Source organism: Micromesistius poutassou (assembly GCF_964030765.1).
Source record: "Micromesistius poutassou genome assembly, chromosome: 7".
Classification (NCBI taxonomy): Eukaryota; Metazoa; Chordata; class Actinopteri; order Gadiformes; family Gadidae; genus Micromesistius; species Micromesistius poutassou.
Window position 1 is genome coordinate 639,414 of NC_140277.1, and position 18,716 is coordinate 658,129.

At 51.2% G+C, this 18,716-nt stretch overlaps 1 protein-coding gene across 1 annotated transcript in view; it reads left to right on the forward strand.

Moving 5' to 3' along the window:
* Positions 1 to 18,716, forward strand: part of dst (dystonin) — a 124,349-nt gene that overhangs the window by 62,820 nt on the left and 42,813 nt on the right. Inside the window, exons 39-59 of the mRNA XM_084470136.1 lie at positions 12 to 158; positions 286 to 501; positions 640 to 786; positions 885 to 1,121; positions 1,719 to 1,871; positions 2,066 to 2,299; positions 2,508 to 2,801; positions 3,143 to 3,691; positions 4,192 to 4,368; positions 5,781 to 5,904; positions 6,553 to 6,761; positions 7,357 to 7,674; positions 8,065 to 8,231; positions 8,678 to 8,837; positions 10,168 to 10,294; positions 10,458 to 10,511; positions 10,795 to 11,030; positions 11,308 to 11,437; positions 11,978 to 12,177; positions 12,556 to 13,099; positions 13,499 to 14,967. Coding sequence (XP_084326262.1) covers positions 12 to 158; positions 286 to 501; positions 640 to 786; positions 885 to 1,121; positions 1,719 to 1,871; positions 2,066 to 2,299; positions 2,508 to 2,801; positions 3,143 to 3,691; positions 4,192 to 4,368; positions 5,781 to 5,904; positions 6,553 to 6,761; positions 7,357 to 7,674; positions 8,065 to 8,231; positions 8,678 to 8,837; positions 10,168 to 10,294; positions 10,458 to 10,511; positions 10,795 to 11,030; positions 11,308 to 11,437; positions 11,978 to 12,177; positions 12,556 to 13,099; positions 13,499 to 14,967 — 5,892 coding nt within the window. The remainder of the gene's footprint in view (positions 1 to 11; positions 159 to 285; positions 502 to 639; positions 787 to 884; positions 1,122 to 1,718; positions 1,872 to 2,065; positions 2,300 to 2,507; positions 2,802 to 3,142; positions 3,692 to 4,191; positions 4,369 to 5,780; positions 5,905 to 6,552; positions 6,762 to 7,356; positions 7,675 to 8,064; positions 8,232 to 8,677; positions 8,838 to 10,167; positions 10,295 to 10,457; positions 10,512 to 10,794; positions 11,031 to 11,307; positions 11,438 to 11,977; positions 12,178 to 12,555; positions 13,100 to 13,498; positions 14,968 to 18,716) is intronic.

Here is an 18,716-nt window from a genome sequence, read left to right on the forward strand (position 1 = left end):
TCTTCCCACAGCCCTGCTGCACACAGGACTACCTGGAGTGTGTGGGAGGCCTCCAGGAGCACGCTGACTTTTTGGATGATGTCAAAAATGAACTTTTATCCCAGTGCTCCTTCAGTAGCAACATGGAGGAGTTGCAGGACCAGCTCCGAGATGTGCAGGTTAGAGATGCTCTAAAGATGTTTGTGTTTAGACTTGTGAAGGTACATTACTGTAAATGTGTCTTTTATGATTGTTCGATTTTTTGTCCAATTTTGTTGTTTTTTGTTGTATTTACTTTTACCGTAGACAATGATGTCCAACCTGGCTAAATTAGAAGTTGTACTCATGGCGGACTTGGAGAAAGCGAAGGAGCTGTTGGGTTCTGTCGACGGGTACATTCCCATACAGATCCAACAGGACTTGGCCTCATCATTCAAACATCTAGGGACCGATTTTGCTGCCATTTCTCAAATGTGCACAATAAAAAGTCAAGCTTTGACTCAGGCAATCGAATCGGGAAAGGTCAGTGTTTATTGCCCCTAGATTGCCAAGTGAACCATACTGTTGGGTCTTGGACAGTACATTCATTGAGTATTATTATTAATATTCCTGATCTTGGCCGGATGAATCAGCATGATGTCCTTCTATTGCACTGTGCAGTTACATTTGGACGGGATATACCAGAAACATCTCAGTAAGTTGGATAAGCTCAGCGGCTGCCTTCAGGACAACTCTGAGACGTGGGACACTGGTTTGTTAAATACGTACGATGTGGAGACCCTGAAACAAAAACTACAGCAGAACAAGGTAACAGTACAAGGCATGACCTTACTGCATGAAATACAAGGGCAAGTCTCAACTCTAATGTGTTTTAAGGAGTTTAACCATAACCGTTTTTCTCCCAGGAAATGGAAAGCAACTTGCAACAGGGTGTGCGTCTCGTGTTGGAGGACGTGACCTTCGACGTCCAGTCGTTCGTCTCAGAGAACACAGAGTTCTTGAGCTCAGTTCAGAGCGAACACATCCTCAAGCTGCTGAGCGCCACTCAGCGAGCGTTCAGGGAACAGACGGAGACAGTGGCCGCCCAGAGACAGGCCCTGGAAGACCTGCTGGAGGCCAGGGAGAGAGACATGCAGCAGAAGGTTGGCTCCTGGATGAAGCCCCTAAGAGCAGTCTGGCTAGCTGGCGAGACAGACTAAAGAATAATGTTATTTTTGAATGTCAACGATTGACCCTTAAAGATGCAGCCTTTTTATATTTTGCTCGATGAGGTCAGTTAAATTAACCGTATCCAAATATTATATTTTATTTATTTATATTTAAAATGTAGAATACATATCTTATTATACATTGAAATATATGTATTCAGATATATTATTTAAACATTTCCATTGTAATATACGTATTTATGGAGTATATGGCAAGGAGAATTGCCCATCATGCATGTTTACTATGATCTTCCTACTAATCTTTCTACCGGTGTGTCCCACAGGTCTCAAGACATCACATGAGTCATAACAGTGGAGAAAGCATCTTCTCTGTCGGAGCGCTTTCGCTCTACAACATTAACACTAACACCCATAGGAGATTAAATCCTAATGGTCTAGGGAACCGACAGCATGTTCACAGCATACTCGACTCTGATCAGCCTGTTTGGATGCAAGTTGCGTCATTGCCCTTGGTGTTAAATGCGCTTTTACTTTGTGACATTAAACTCGATGTGTCATCCTTTTTGCCAGGTCGTCACAGAGAAACAGAAGGAGTTTGCCAGCAAGTTAGATGAGCTCTGTGATAGCCTAACCCTCACTGAGAACCGCCTCATCGGCCACCAGCACGAGGCCGGACACGCGGACAGCATCAGCGACCTGCAGCAGTACCAGCAGGAGCACCAGGTATAGCAGAGGGAGGCAACGATGGGCCTTGTTCACCCAGCCACCATCTTGGCACCATCTTACCTAGCGAGCGTTTAGAACCCAGATGGCCTCTGGGTGAATAAGCCAATGAATGGGTTCCATGATGAGTTCCTTTGCCCAATACGTCTCCCCGTGCGTCTCGATTTAACCCGTGTTGTATTCCCTGACCCCAGGCCTTGCAGAAGGACGTGCTGACCAACGCCGGGGCCTTGAACGACGTCATCAGCAGCACCAAAAAGTTCCTGGAGGAGAACCGGGCCAAGATGACTCCGGAGCAGGTGGCCGGTGTTGAGAAGAAGCTGGAGGAGGCCAAGAGCAAGGCCAGGCTCATCAACCAACGCGCTGAGGAGTCCAGGAAAGACCTGGAGAAGGTGGTGACGACTGCCATCAAGCAGGAGAGCGAGAAGGTTTGTGACCCTAACCTTTATACACGTGTCTGTAAGAAAATCGGACAATACGTTACTCTATGTTCCAACTGCCATCCATGCATTCATTCATTCATCCATCCATTCATACATACATCCATGCATTCATCCATCCATCCATCCATCTTCATCACAACATATCAGCTGAAGCTTTGTAATGATTCTACTGTCGTGTGTTTGGTCTGTTTAGACGGCAGCAGTGGAACAGCTCGAAGAAAGCAAGAACAAAATCGAGGGACTACTGGGCTGGATCTCTAACATCGGGAACGGGAAGGAGGCCGGCACGGGATCCCCCGGCCACGTGAGCAAGGAGAACGGGAACCTCCCGGAGGAGACGTCCGCCGCGGGGGCGACGGGAGAGGAGGAGGAGAAGGAGGACGATGCCAACGGCAACGGCCCAGACACCGCCGAGTCTGACTCTGTGAGCAGGACCAACGAGAAGAACTCCTCCCTGGACATTGACAAGCAGTATGACCGAGTCAAGGTATGATGTGAAAGACGCTCAAATGTTGCATGTTTTGGTTACGACCTAAACTTAAAGTGTAAGAGAACCCCCTCTTTCAGCTCAAATTCAAACACGAGCTAAAACCCAGCTAAAAAAGGGTAGAACATGTATTACCACTTAAAAATTGGGGGGTTTACTTCCCCTTTAAAAAATAAGCATGGTCCAATTTTTCATTGACGTTTTATCACTCCAATTGTTTACTTGAAATGGGATTTTATTTCTTTAGTTCATTTTCATGTATTCACGGACTATCGACGTTGTGATGACGACCTCTTCACGCCGTGACGACTCATTATCCCCGTCCTGACCTTTGCCTCCAGGCTCGTCATCAGGAGATCCTGTCCCAGCAGCAGGAGCTGATCCTGGCCACCCAGTCGGCCCAGGCCCTGCTGGACAAGCAGGCCCAGGTGCTGTCCCCGGAGGAGCAGGAGAAGCTCCAGCGGGACATCCAGGAGCTGCGGGGCCGCTACGACGCCTCCCTCACCCAGGCCGAGCAGCAGATGAAGCAGGTGCAGAGCGTCCAGGAGGAGCTCCGGAAGTTCCAGGGGGACAGCGTGGAGTTCGAGGTGTGGCTGGACCAGGCCGAGGCGGAGATGGAGAGGCTGTGCGCGCCCGGTGACTGCCTGGACGCCCTCGCCCAGAAGCTGCAGCGGCAGAAGAGCTTCTCGGAGGACGTGATCTCCCACAAGGGGGACCTCCGCTTCATCACCATCTCGGGGCAGAAGGTGCTGGACGTGGCCAAGGCGTGCAGCTCGGGCGTCGCCGGGGCGGAGGGCTCCCAGCTCCCCGTGGATACCTCCGGATCCTGTGCTTCAGTCAAGGAGAAGCTGGACTCTGCAGCCGGCCGCTACAAAACACTGTATACTCAGGTAGGGAGAGTGCGTTAGTGGTTTTCCTGGCATCTCCTTTTTTTCCGTGCCAATCTGTTGTATTAGGTCACGCTAACCACAAGATGGCAGTATTTGCCTGAAAGGAAATGCAAACAGATCCTTTACATTTTTAGTGGGCTTTATCTCACAGGGACATCAATTTATCTACTTTAAAAGCATTTTTTATCATATTTGTTGCAATTCTCATTAAATCAAAACAGCAATCAATAAATCTAATGCTCTGACCACCAAATACATAAGTCCGGTCTCTGTGGCTGTCGCACACCTGTTATAAGCCTGTCCAATCATTTAATTTGGCGCGAATGAAACGATTGATGGATTACATGTTTTTTGGTTAGATACTTTCAAAATCGATCATTCTCTGGTTCGCTTCTCCAAATTGCCTACCCTACCTTTAATATAATGTTAGCTTTTGAACTACATATGGATGTACTAACAATATGTACTTGTTCTATTGTAACTCTTGTTTATTGTTTTAGTGCAACAGTTTGGCCAGCAACCTGAAGGACGTTGTGGACAAGTACACCAAGTATGAAGACTCATCTGCCGAGCTGGTGAAGTGGCTGAACAGCTCAGAGGAGGAGGCCAGGAGACAGCAGTCAGAGGCCATCGCTGCTGACCCCCAGACCCTGCAGATACAACTGGAAGACACCAAGGCATGATGCAACACACGCCACCGGGGCTGCAATACGGCTCCCGCACACAAGGGGGCAGGATAGTCTAGTCTAATTGTTTAGGGTGCTTGAAACCCAGCCAGAAGGCTACAGGGGTATGTGGGTACCCTGGTGTGTGCTGGTTATATGTACACATTCTTCAGCACAGAACAAATCCTTACCAATATCATATTTTGTCTTGGGTTATTTTTGTGTCCTGTGAATCCAGATTAGAAAGATAACATGGGATTGGGACCTATGTCATGTTTTAGATCATGCTATTATGAAACAGATCTGGGGGACCATATTACTTTGCTTTACAATTCTCTAATCAACCTTAGCATTACAAGGCTTGGACTGTATCTAAAAAAAAACGATGTTCTTGACAACGGCTCCTTTGCTACAAACACTGACGGAAAACATCCAAGCCTAGAGCCTACTATGATGTTATGGTCTTGCGTGTGTGTGTGTGTGTGTGTGTGTGCGTGTGTGTGTGTGTGTGTGTGCGTGTGTGTGTGTGTGTGTTCTGTGTGATGTGTGATGACCAGTGAGAGAATGAAATGAAGAGGGCAGTTAATACACACCGTAGCAATAATAATAATAATAAGCATTTAGACGGGTTACAGGGTCATGACATGCCTCGCCATATAAAGCGTTTCCACTTCGTTTAAAACAACGCCGCTATTAATAGCTCTTCTCTCGCTCCCTTCCAACACAAAATGAAAAATAACTCTTCTCTAGAGGGGGAGAGAGGGTTGGCCACGGCTCGTGCGGACTTGAATGTTTGCAGGCTTGTGAGCAGAGAGGGTCATGTTCGTGTACACCTCAAACTTTGTCTTTATTTGGGGGGGTCGGTGGGGGGCCGGCGGGAGACGGGGATATGTGTACGGTGATATGTGTAGATACGAGGCGCCTCGGCGGGGAAAGTGTGCTTTTTTTCCCCCCCTTCTGGCTCTGGATCCTGAAACATTCCTGAGTCCTGTGCTTAACTTTACAATGTCAACGAGCCTGGGTGGACTTAAATGACCATACTGACGGAGTGAAATTAATATTTATGTTTCTGTTTTTTTTTTTTTCAAGCACTGTGCCGTAGTTATCTTGGTTGATGTTTATGTTGATCAATGTTGATGTTTAATAAATTGATCTATTGATCTATAGCTGTGTAGCTCGTAGTCAAAACAACCATATGTAGGCCTGGATTTCAGATATACAACTATAACAATACTTAATCATCTATATATTATTGCATTGTTTTGTGTGAGGAATTTCAACAATTGATCAAAAATGAACAACTAAATGATCAGCTGATAATCACTAAATGTCAGGACTTGACAATAGAATGATATATCTGTAGATAGATATCAGGACCAAAATCATAAAGATCTATAACATAGATTGTTCCTCTTGTTCCCCAGTCGCTGCAGGGGCAGATGACGGGCCGGCAGACCGCGGTGGAAACGCTCCGCAAAACGTCGGACTCTCTGATCTCGTGTGAGGGAGACCTGCTCAGCCACCCCGAGGAGATCCAGGAGACCGTGGGTGAGTGGACGTCTGACCCTCACCTGACCCTCACCTGACCTTCACCTGACCTTCACCTGACCCTCACCTGACCCTCACCTGACCTTCACCTGACCCTCACCTGACCCTCACCTGACCCTCACCTGACCCTCACCTGACCTTCACCTGACCTTCACCTGACCCTCACCTGACCCTCACCTGACCTTCACCTGACCCTCACCTGACCCTCACCTGACCCTCACCTGACCCTCACCTGACCCTCACGGCTCCAGGACGCTGCACTGTGGCCAGGCAGCGTTCTGCTGGGAAACACAAGAGGGATGTCCTTTTACAGTTACCGCCATGGACCCCTCATTAGGGACTTATGGATGGTTATTGATCATTTATAAATAACACAGTGGTTAGAAGTGAAATCCATCAAATTGTATTATTTTTTATTCCGCAATCATTCTCGTCTTGGCAAGCCGAACCGTTGGGATTTTACGCAAAGCCGTTCCTGCACACGTTCCAAAAAAAGTCATAAACTCGTAACATATCTAATAACATTCTATCAATCACCGAAACCAAAACGTCCTGTTATTCCCAATACGTGTGACCACACCACATGTTAACCCGTAGGGGGGGGGGGGTCTGCTCTCTTTCTTTTCGTTTTCCCGTACTCGTCCTCAGATGACATCGCCGAGCGCTACGACAACCTGTCCAAGTCGGTGAGCGACCGCAACGAGAAGCTGCAGATCACGCTGACGCGCTCCATGAGCGTGCAGGACGGCCTGGACGACATGATGGGCTGGATGCAGGGGCTGGAGGACAGCGTGAGGGAGAAGGGGCCCGTCCCCCTGGACTCCCCGGCCCTGGGGACCCTCCTCAGCAAAGAGGCGGTACGTACACCGGGGTGGGCGAGGGTGGCTGAAGGTATAGCCTGAGTGGTTTATAGTGCACAAGGAACGTGGTTATGGAAGCCGAACTGAACGTTGAGGCGTTCGTATTAACGATCCTGATGGCTGCCGCCGATGTGTCACGTGTTTTTCGTCGCTCTGATGGGGTTGTAGGTTCGCCATTGCGTCCAGAGCCATTGATTAATACGCATTTCCGAATTTAGGTTCCCTCCCGCTACGTTTGGCTATATCCTCGGCGATAAATGTTTCAGAAACAAGAAAAGTTTCAAACACTGTGGCTTTTCAGTGGTTATCCTGAAATCCTCTATTTCCTTGTAACTGATTCATTCCTTCAAGGTTCGGAGTGTTTTAAGGGTTTAGCGCTAAGAGGCTCAACAACTACGAGGAATTCTGCCCCCCCCCGTAGAAGTCTGATTGGCTGCTGCTCTGTGACCGGCACAAAATCAGCCATTCTTTCTATTCTAAACATTCTTTTCTAAACCTTACATACGGCGATTGCGTGTAACACGCTCTCAGCAGAGCCTGCCATGAAATGCCTTTCAGAAACGCGTCCTTACTGTGTTGCTCTCTTCTGAAGGCGCTGGGCCAGGACATCGCCAGCCGCCAGAGCAGCATCTCCGCCATCAAGGCCAAGGTGGAGAAGTTCGCCGAGACGGCCGACGCCAGCGCCGCGGCCCCGCTGCAGTCCAAGATGGAGTCCCTGTCGCGGCGCCTGGCCGACACCTGCGACTCCCACAAGCTGAAGGTGTCGGGCCTGGAGGAGGTCAAGGACAAGGTGGAGCGCTTCGAGAAGACGGCCGAGGAGGTGCAGCAGTTTGTGCAGAAGCGGTCGCAGGAGCTGCGTGAGACGGACGGGCCGGGGAAGAGCTTCAAGGAGCTGTCGCAGCTCATGAAGGTACTGCTGCTGCTCTGGTTGTGACAGCTCTAGGATCAGGGTCAGCGTCAGGTACTGCTGCTGCTCTGGTTCTGACAGCTCTAGGATCAGAATGAGTATCATGTACTGCTGTCTAACTCTGATACTGCTAGTATCAGAATCACTCCTGGTCTCATAGAAAGTCACTTAGAAAAGAAGTGTGAAAGAATAGAGAATAGATATTGTATACAAATATATATATATATTATATATACATATATTATGTACAAATATATTTTTAAAAATACAGGAAAAAATCTAGAAGATTATACGTAATAAACGTAAAAAAAACCATTGCAGGTTGTGGATGAAGTTCACCCATAATGAAAGTGATGAATAGATTGTTGTTGTGGTTGTGATGTCCCCCCGCAGGACACTACGGCCGAGATGGCCGAGCACAGCAAGGACCTGGACACGCTGAAGAGCCTGTCGGAGGAGCTCTGCCCCATCAACCCCGAGGCCAGCAAGGCCCAGATCCAGGGCAGGCTGGACAGCCTCACCAACGACTACCGCTCCCTCAAGGACATCGTGAAGGAGAAGTGAGTGGTCTCATGGCGTCCGTTCAGGTTGACGTTTAAAGTGTAAGTGATACAGGACTTCGATTTGGAGCAGAGTAGACACGTTCACGAACTGGGTGAGGGAGACTGGCATAACTGGCACAACGATATCCCATTTTTGTTTTCTCAATAACGCTCTCATTTTAGAAAACAGTGACCAAATGCAACACAAAACTACCAAGAATACCATAGAAGACATACGAGCAGGTTTAAAAGTTGACGAGAATTCAGTACAATACAGTGGTGGAATGTACAGAATCTAATCCAATCTAAGTCGCTCCTTCAGGCCAGCTTCACGCATTCTCACACACGGTCAACACAATCGTAGCCATTGTCTCCCTGTATCGGTGTCTGTATCACGATCTCCTCTCCCTCCCTCCCTCCCTCCCTCCCTGCCTCTCTCACCCCCTCCTCCTGCCCCCTCCTAGGGAAGAGGAGGTGTCCTCGTGCCAGGATCAGCTGGCCGGGTTCAGGTCCGCGGCGGGGGCGCTCACCGCCTGGCTGGAGGAGACGGACCGGAAGGTCCCGGCCCTGCAGCCCGGCGGCAGCGGTACGCAGCGCCTGGAGAAGGACCTGCTCAGCCTCAACGTGAGTCGGGCCGCTCGGCGGGGGTTTGTTGTGGCGACGCGGCTGTTGTCCCAACCGCGCGTGTTTAGACTAGCGGCTCCTTAATGCACCGCTGTGTTTTAGCGGAGACAGGGCGCCCTGACACAGGTGATGTCACTGTTTGGACACTCGCAATCTGGGGGTTGGCAACGGTGTTGCTAGGAACGGATGTGTGTGTGTTTTTGTGTGTGTGCGTGCGTGCGTTGCGTGCGTGTGTGTCTGTCTGTGTGTCGGTGGGCTGTGTGTGCGTTTGTGTGTGTGTGTGTGTGTGTGTGTGTGTGCGTGTGCGTGCGTGCGTGTGTTTGACGGTTATTATAACGGATCACACCGCAAGCCCTCCCCTAACGGCCGCCAATTAATATCCCTCTCCACTGGGCCAAACTCGGAGATGAATGGAGAGCCATTTAGCACAGGACATGTCTGGTAGTGGAGGCGCTGCATCAGCCTGACCTTAAGCCTGACAGCCTACTTCCAGGAGAGGACCCAGTGATAGCGAGGGGAGCGCAGCCTGTGTAGTAACAGGCATAGACAGCGCTGTTAGAGCCAGTACGACCGCGTACGAGTGGAAAATAGCTCGTGCTGATGAAAGACTTCTGGAATGCCCCTAGCCTGTGGTTCACGATAGGGAGCTGCCATGTCATTTATATCATCGATGTTATTCTAAACAAACCAGTGCAACGGTGACACTAAATGTAAGAGCATTGCTTTGGGTGAATTTATTGTTGTGATAATTTTAGATTTATTTGTTTTCAAGTTGTATTAGATAGTGGAAGTCATTAAATGCCATGAAATGCATTTTATTTTGGTTAATTTTCATTTTTATATCATATTTTAATTTTTTTATTTTTCCCTCTCCCATTTTAGTGTTCTGGCCCAATAGTCATTCATTCCATTTTTTTTATTGCACCAAGTGCTTTAAATTAGTTGTGAAATACCTTCTGCCTGCACATCAAATTTTACCACTTCAATGTTGTAAAATGCCTTAATGTGCGTCACCGACTCTCCTGGCCAATAAAAATGCCGCGGCCCGAGTTTCAAAGTGCCGATCAAGGTTCAAGTTGTATTAGATAACAGTGGAAGTCATTAAATGCCATGAAATTCATTTTATTTTGGTTAATTTTCATTTTTATAATTTATATATATATATATATATATAAATTATCCCGCCACCCCCAATCAGACACGTGGTCTTCGCTGTGTGATCAGAACGCCCAAACCTTTCTCCCTAAACGGACGTTATTGTCATTAAAGGTGGCATGTCATGGGACCCTTAACACACACGCCTTGACCCGTCGCTCTCCCTCCTCCTCAGGGCCTACTGGAGGAGTGGACGGCCAAGGGCCCCGCCGTACAGGAGCTGAACGGCCGCGGGGCCGCCCTGTGCGCCCACATCAGCGCCCTCACCTCCCCGGCCAAGAAGAACGGGGCCAACAAGTCAGGTAGGACCCCGGGGATCCACGGCAGAGCATGCGTCTTGTCCTGCAGGCATCGTGGCTCAGCGGTGGGGTGAGGGGGGGGGTGGGGGGGGGTCCTCTGTTGTGTGCGCAGTGTTTCACATGAGCCTTGTTGTGTGTTGTGTTGTTGTGTGTTTTCTTGCATCAGCTGTTACTAATGGTGGTGGTCCTGCTGGGAGTCATGCCTACCTTACCAATAAAGGTAGTTCTCCTTTTGGCCCTTTCTCTTTCAACACTTTAATTATATATATATATATATATCTTTGTATATATAACTTTATAACTTTTCTGCGGCGTATGAGGTGTTTGAGGTTCGGTGCTTGACCCAATCCCACTTAAACCTGCGCCGTGTACCTTCTTGTCGAGGTGACATCGTGCAGATTTAAGATAACGATTAACGTTAATCGCATCGTCGCCTTACGGCACGACGTCGTGGTGAGGCTCTCTCATACCCGTCTGCCCGTCTGCCCGTCTGGCCTCCGCAGAGCTCATGGTGATCCAGCAGAACATGTCCTTCGTCAGCGAGGGCTACACCAGCCTCGGGGGGAGGCTGAAGAGCGAGGCGGCCCAGCTCAGCGGTCTGCTGGAGGGGGTGAAGGAGACGCAGAAGGAGGCCGACCTCATGGTGGCGTGGCTGGGCGACATGAAGCACAAGGCGGCCTCCGGGGACTCTGCAGCCGGGGAGAAGGGTTCGGTGAAAGCGCAGCTGGAGCAGCAGAAGGTATGGGGGGGGGAGGTGGGATGTAGTGGGTAGGGTATCCCTCTAAAAGCCCGACCTGTAAGCCTCTTTGGGCCACATGCAGAAGCTACTCTGAAGGACCTGTGGTTGTATTCACTGTTAGTGACTTTGGATTTAAGGGTCTCTCGAGATAGTAAAACACTGAAACTAGGCATTTCCTTAGCATATTACACTGCACCCATTATAGATTGTGGACTGGCCTGGCTTTGATTGACGGATCGTTGGCCGTCTGCTTGCGTTTGTTTGTCCGTCATGAAAGGAGTTTGAAGTCGACATGAAGCAGAAGCAGGAGAAGCTCCAGCAGCTGAGACAGAAGCTCCTCCACCTGCTGGAGACCCACCCGGATTCTCCCGAGGCGGCCGCCTGGAAACAGAAGCTTGCAGAGATAGGTGCGTTGAACCAAGGGCTTCACCCTCAAGACGGCGCCGACCGCGTCCATTCAACCTCACCTCTGGTCTCTGGTGAAACACGAGCCATTGTGCCCGCTGATTGTGATTCGATGTAGTGTGTGTGTGTGTGTGTGTGCCATGTTTACCTTTCAGAAGATTGACAGCACACAGATTTCAACCAATCAGAATTATCAGGTTCATAAAGTGTATTTAGTACTGCGGTTTGCTTTATTTTCCCATTCCCTCTCCCATTTTAGTGTTCTGGCCCAATAGTCATTCATTCCAGTTTTTTTATTGCACCAAGTGCTTTAAATTAGTTGTGAAATACCTTCTGCCTGTGCATCCATTTTTACCACTTCAATGTTGTAAAATGCCTTAATGTGCGTCACCGCCTCTCCTGGCCAATAAAAATGCCGCGGTCCGAGTTTCAAAGTGCCGATCAGCGGGGGTTTATGATTATTAAAGAGGGCAGTTTTCCTGGACGGAGAAGAAGGCAGTCAGGCTGACTCCTAACTGACTGTTGCTCCCCGGCGCGCTCAGATGCTGCCTGGGATGAGGTCACTTCCTGCGTGGAGGAGAGGAAGCAGCACCTGGAGCAGTCCAACCGGAACCTGGAGGCCTTCCAGACGGCCGAGCCCCAGCTGCGGCAGTGGCTCTCGGAGAAGGAGCTGATGATGACCGTGCTGGGGCCCCTCTCCGTGGACCCCAACATGCTCAAGATGCAGAAGCAGCAAGTCCAGGTACCCGGTGTTGAATGCTCACGGGGCTACCAGTCGCGTCGGTGCTGTGGTCTGATAGATAGATGTGTAATATCGGTAGCCCAGTTTGTTCATATCGGCCCATTGCTGGTTTCCTCTGTTAAGATGTTTTCGATGGGAGGGTGAGTTCAGCGTGGTTCACCGGAGAGAGCGAGTACCCTCAGGGCTCTTACCGCCGTGACCCCGGGTTCAAATCCTGCCCGTGGTCCTTTGCTGCACGCCCTCCTCTCTCTCTTTCTCTCTCTCCCATTCCTTCCTCTCTAACGCTTCATGAATAAAGCATAAAAATGCAAAAAAAAAAAATAAAGTTTTCATGGATTAAAAAATGAACTTGCTACATCAACTCATTCCTTCCCTCAGATCCTCCAGAACGAGTTTGAGAGTCGTGCGCCCCAGTACGAGGAGCTCCACAAGGCAGCCACCGCCATCCTGGACCCCTCCTCCTCCTCCTCCTCCTCCTCCCCCTCCACCTCCCCCTCCTCCTCCTCCTCCTCCTCCGAGGTCCAGGCGGTCAGGGAGCAGCTGGCGGGGGTCACCCAGAAGTGGGAGGACGTGACGGGGCAGCTGGGCAGCCGGGCCGGCCTCATCGACCAGGCGGCCCTGAAGACGGGTCAGCTCCAGGAGCTGCTGAAGGGCCTGGGCCAGACCAGCGGCCGGCTGGAGGCCCAGCTCAGCGGCGAGCAGGGCCAGCAGCACAGCACCCAGCCCGACGCCGTGAAGAAGCAGCTGGAGCAGGTCCACTCCATCTCGGCCCAGCTCCGGGAGGAGCGGAGGAGGCTGAAGGAGGCGGAGGCGGTGGCGGCTGAGCTCACCGCCATGGTGACGGAGGACTACCTGAAGGCAGACCTGGCCAGGCAGCTGGAGAGCGTCAGCAAGCCCTTTAAGCAGCTGGAGGAGAAAGCAGGTTTGGCTCCGCGTGATTGTTTTTACGTTGTTTATAATTGTCCGGAGGATGTGTTTATTTTTGGAGAGCACGTGTCATGTCATGCCGTTTATAGGTCATGATTCAATTTCTTAATCTTGAAAGATTGCACAGATTGTGTGTTTCTGGTTGCAATTTACTCAGCGCTGAAATATTCGCATTGCGATATGTTTCCGTGTATCCCACCACTTCATTTCCACGGCCCCTGAAGGCTGATGTGTCTCCGTGTGTTATCTCTAGACGTCTCCATTTAGTTTCTGTTTAGATTAGGCTTTCATTTGGAGTCTTATGCCGTAATCAAATAGATTTGAAGCAGATAACCCAAAATAAAAAACTAGTGTCTGAACTCTGATGTACACCCCCTCCCCGTTGTCCCCACAGCCAAGCGCGCCCAGCAGCTGGCCTCCACCTTCGACAGCTCCCAGCAGTTCCACCGCACCTCCGAGGAGTTCCAGACCTGGCTGGACGAGCGGCTCCGCGAGGAGGCCTCTCCCCGGCCCGTCTCGGCCCAGGTGGAGACCCTGCAGCGCGGCCTGGCGGAGCACGCCGCCCTGCAGCGGGCCCTGGGCGACCACGAGCAGCCCTACAGCACCATCGCCGGCGAGGGCGAGGCCCTGCTGCAGAACACGGACGGCGCCGAGAAGCTGGCGCTGCAGGGCCAGCTCGCCACCCTCTGCTCCAACTGGGAGGAGGTGAAGAAGGGCGCGGCCGAGCGCGGCGAGGCGCTGGCCACGGCGCTGCAGCGGGCCGTGAGGTACCGCGACCAGGCGGAGAAGCTGGGCGCCTGGGCGGAGGAGTGCGAGGCCAGCCGGGAACGCGTGCAGACGGCCGTGGACCCGGTGGCCGTGGAGGGCTCCCTCTCTCAGCTCAAAGCCCTGCAGAAGGACGTGGACAAGCACAGGGGGGCGGTGGAGCAGCTGAACGCGGCGGCGGACAGCCTGCTGGAGGCCGCCAACGCCGACACCGACGGCGTCAAGGAGGAGAGGGCCGCCATCGGCGAGCGGGTGGACAAGCTGGCGGAGGGGCTGCAGAGCAAGAGGGAGTCGCTGGAGAAGATCTCGCAGGCGCTGAAGGAGTTCAACGACACCCGGAAAGAGGCCAAGAGCCAGATGGAGAGAGCCCAGAAGCAGGTGGAGGCCTACGAGTCGCTGGGGGCGCAGGCCCACAGCACCAAGACCCTGACCAACATGAAGGCCCAGCAGAAGACGCTGGAGGCGGTGCAGAGCCAGGTGGAGCAGATGAAGAACCTGGCCAAGGACCTGGTGGTGGACGTCCCGGACGCCGACGGTGTGACGGACCTCCTGCTGCAGGCCGACTGCCTGGAGAAGGACTACGGCTCCCTGAACAAGAAGGTGGAGGAGACCTGCTCCACGCTGGAAGGCAAGCTGCAGGGCATCGGTCAGTTCCAGAACAACATCCGGGAGATGTACCGGGAGTTCACGGACCTGGACGACGAGCTGGACGGCATGGAGCCCGTGGCCCTGGACCTGGCCGCTCTGAAGGACCAGCAGGACGGCATCCAGCGCTTCGCCGCCAAGCTGCAGGAGCTGATGGCCAACACGGTCAACGCCGGGGAGAGCTGCAAGAACATGCTGCAGACGGAGCCCTCGCCGGAGCTGTTTGGCCTGAAGAGAGACCTGGACGCCCTCAACAAACAGTGCGGAAAGCTACTGGACCGGGCGAAGGGCCGGGAGGAGCAGGTACAGGGGGCGCGCCGGAACCTCGAGGAGCTGTACTCCAAGCTGCAGCACAGCAGGGAGAAGCTGGGCCGGGCCATCGCCACGGAGGAGGCCCAGGGGGTCGTCGGCATGGAGACGGAGGTCATCAACCAACAGCTGGAGGCCTTTAAGGTACGGTTAGACGATGTCAACATTCAATGATGTATTTGTTCGTGGTTCTTAATTGTGTAGCGTCGGCAGTAGCGAGCTATCACTGCTGTGTACGGAGAATGGGTTGGCCTGGCGATTGTTAGTGCTTGGCACTTGGTTCTATGAACATCCTTACTGTACCGACAGCGATATATTGTTTCACTTCTTCAGACAAATGTACCTATTGTAAGTTGCTTTGGATAAAAGCGTCTGATAAATGCCCTGAATGTAAATGCAAATGTAAATAGCACAAGGGTTGCAATGCCTTTCCATCGAGCGTATATCGGATAATATATAAGTTAAGAGCCTCATAAAGAGTGAGTTCACAGCCTTGTTTGGTGTCAGTCGCGTGTCTCGCGTTACGTTCTGTTCTCTGGGGCATTGGTTTTGTTTGCCACCTCACAGAGCTTGGTGATGTAACATTGCCAAGGGATTTGCAGCTTGCCAGCTTTTATGTATATTGTTGACTTCATTGAGCAAAAACATGTGAAGGGAGGGAACCTCACCACCGTTCTACATTTACAATATGTAACATTTTAGTTCATTCTCTCATTCACTTAATTCTTGGTTTTTCTTTGCCACTGTGTGCAGGAGATATATCTGTATGGTTATTGTGACCATTTTAAATTGAATGCTAGCAATAATTGAAGTTAATCATTTGCAGTATGTATGCAAAAGCCATATAATTTATACATCAACTGGGTTTAATTGCACATGCATTTGACACTTTCACACAATGTTCTGAAATCTCCCTGCACCTCAACACTACCAGTGCTACGGCCCTCACATGGGGGGTTGCTGCGGTGCAACCCCCGTTTAACTGGGGGGTCCTGGCTGCGTGGTTTGTGGTGATCCCCCGGTTGGAAGCATCTGGTGCTTTCACCCAGTAAGTGCTGAGATGTGTGGCCGTGGGCAGCAGCATCGCTGGGGGAGGACCAGGGCTGGGGGAGAACCGGGGCTGGGGGAGGACCAGGGCTGGGGGAGGACCAGGGCTGGGGGAGGACCGGGGCTGGGGGAGAACCGGGGCTGGGGGAGGACCAGGGCTGGGGGAGGACCGGGGCTGGGGGAGGACCAGGGCTGGGGGAGGACCGGGGCTGGGGGAGGACCGGGGCTGGGGGAGGACCAGGGCTGGGGGGGGAGGACCAGGGCTGGGGGAGGACCGGGGCTGGGGGAGGACCAGGGCTGGGGGAGGACCGGGGCTGGGGGAGGACCGGGGCTGGGGGGGGAGGACCAGGGCTGGGGGAGGACCGGGGCTGGGGGAGGACCGGGGCTGGGGGAGGGGCAGGGCGCAGCAGAGCCAGGTGGTTCACAGCAGGCCATCGCTGGGTACCCCAGATGAAGGTTGGCCTGCATATGGCTCCCAGACTCTCCGCAGTGAAGCAGATTGTGATCTGCTGAACACTCCTTAATCCTGAGGTCCGGTGTGTCCAGATCTTTAGATTGAAACCCGGGTGTTATTAAACATAAGACCCGGGTCAGTTGAACCAGCCAGTGTTGGGGGGCTTTGATTTGTTGTTTAATCTGCTATAAGGTTGTGGAGATCATAAAGGTTGTGGCTATGTGTGGTCTTGGTTGAACTGCGCCAGATGGGAACACGGGTCTGATGTCCACACTTGACACTTGAATGCAAACTCTGTGGCCCGGTCTGAGTTTGGATAACTCGTTCCCGAACAAAGTTCTTCCATGTAAATCTGCTGAAATGGCTCTGAAAGATAATGGATATTCAACATACAGTTTATTCTCTGATTTAGCAACGTGACTCAGTTAACAAAATACACAATCAACCGCTGTGAGTCTCGTGTGTCTAGCAGTGTATACTGCGGGACAGAATGCGAGGCCTGACCACCTGACGATGTGGCCTCGCTCATCAGATCTCAATAGGAGCGAGATGCGATCAGGGACTGGCCAGACCCGAGAGCTAATGCGTCCCGGCCTGATGGATGATAGGAGTGGAACGGAGGCCTTCGCTCAGTGCCTCATGCGAGTGATGAATGTGTGGTTTCGCTAATCAAATGATCCGTGAGTCATTCATGAAATGAAGGAGTGGAAAGTGATGTTGTAGATGAGGTCACCCGTGTTGTTATTACAGCGATATGGACGAAAAGTCCAACCGAACATATCTTAAACATGTCTTTAACGTATCATCAGGCTGTTTAAAAAGAGATGATTGACCTGTCTTTCATTTCTGCTGTTGTATTTGGCAGTGAAAGAAGTAACAGGCTGTGATGTACACAGTATACTGGTGACTATACAGGAGACCATTTATAGGACAGACGGATGTAAAGTGTCAAATGTCGGGTATCTTCAAAATGCTTAAAAGCCTTTAAATTCCTATAGAGTATAGTAAAGAGGATTAACCTATTTCTGGATTTGAAATTACTATAATGTCTATTTGTTACATCCACTGCATTAAAATGCAAATTGTAACTTGCGTCGTGAAAGCGCCACAATGTAGGTCACGTTTTGTCATTGTGACCGGCCCAACGGGGTGTCCTCTACGTTAGCGGGGTGTGGCCCAACATCCCGTCGGGCTTAATGGATTATGCTATCATTGTGAGGCTCGCTTGTGCGAGAGTGTTTGCGATCCAGATCCAATATCTGTTGTGTGCTTTTATACAAACAGAAACGTTTTAGGGTGTCGCCGCCAAACCATTGTCCAGCAACGTAATGTGCTGTTTAATTTGTGGTTATTTCCCCTTATCAAAGTCACATTTTCAGCTCAAGTCTTGTTATAGCACAGAAGGAATGCGAACATGGGCTGCCCAGACAATCTATTTAAAAAATGTGCACTGAAGAAGCCAACGGAAAAGTACACAAAAAAAACTGTGCTGGACTTATTCGTTCGTTTGCTCTCCACAGGGGACTATCAAACAGCTGATTTGTCTTCCCCACCCAGACGCTACGTAGACGAAAAACAAACAAAAAGCGTTGAGGGCGTCGCCGTCAAACAACTGATTGATTGAACGTGTTGCCGAGCAACGGCTGTGTTATTGTTTCACCGCTCTGACCTATCAGCGGCCCCCGTTAGGACTACAACAGCCTCAGCTGCCGGCAGAAAATCCCCATTGTGCTTATTCCTCGCTCGGCGCTTCCCTGGGCTAAGCATCATGGAAGCGCTGTCAGAAGACAGCAACAAAGCTCACCTCATTCCTATATTAGGCCGCTCTCTGTTTTCATGCCCAAAAGGCCTGGGATGGAGTCGGGGGGGGGGGGAGAGATAGGGTTACGCTGTGTAGTGTGTTTTCTGTGGATCACAATCTAAGTGCTGTAAATCTCCCTATTCTCTCTCTCTCTCTCTCGCTCTCTCTCTCTCTCTCTCTCTCTCTGGGCACCATTGGCAGCTCTGAGGAGGGGGATAAACAGAACAGAAGACAGGAATGGGGCCCAACCTTATTTTATGTGCTTTTACCTTTTTAGGTCAGGCTTTGGAAGAGACGACTCACAGTTTCTTTTTTTTTTTCGGTTCGTTTTGGCGCATGCACAACGTTTCGGTACATACTGCATATACATCTACAGCGGCAAACCACTAAAAGGGAAAACTAGTAAAAGTGAGTGTGTTAGTGTGTGTGGTAGGAAAAGAAGTTGTTCCTCTGGTGTCCTCCCTCTCTCTCTCCCTCTCTCTCCCTCCCTCTCTCCCTCTCTCTCCCTCTCTCTCTCTCCCTCTTTCTCTCCCTCTCTCTCTCCCTCTCCTTCCCCCCCTCTCTCTCTCTCTCTCCCCCTCTCTCCCCTCT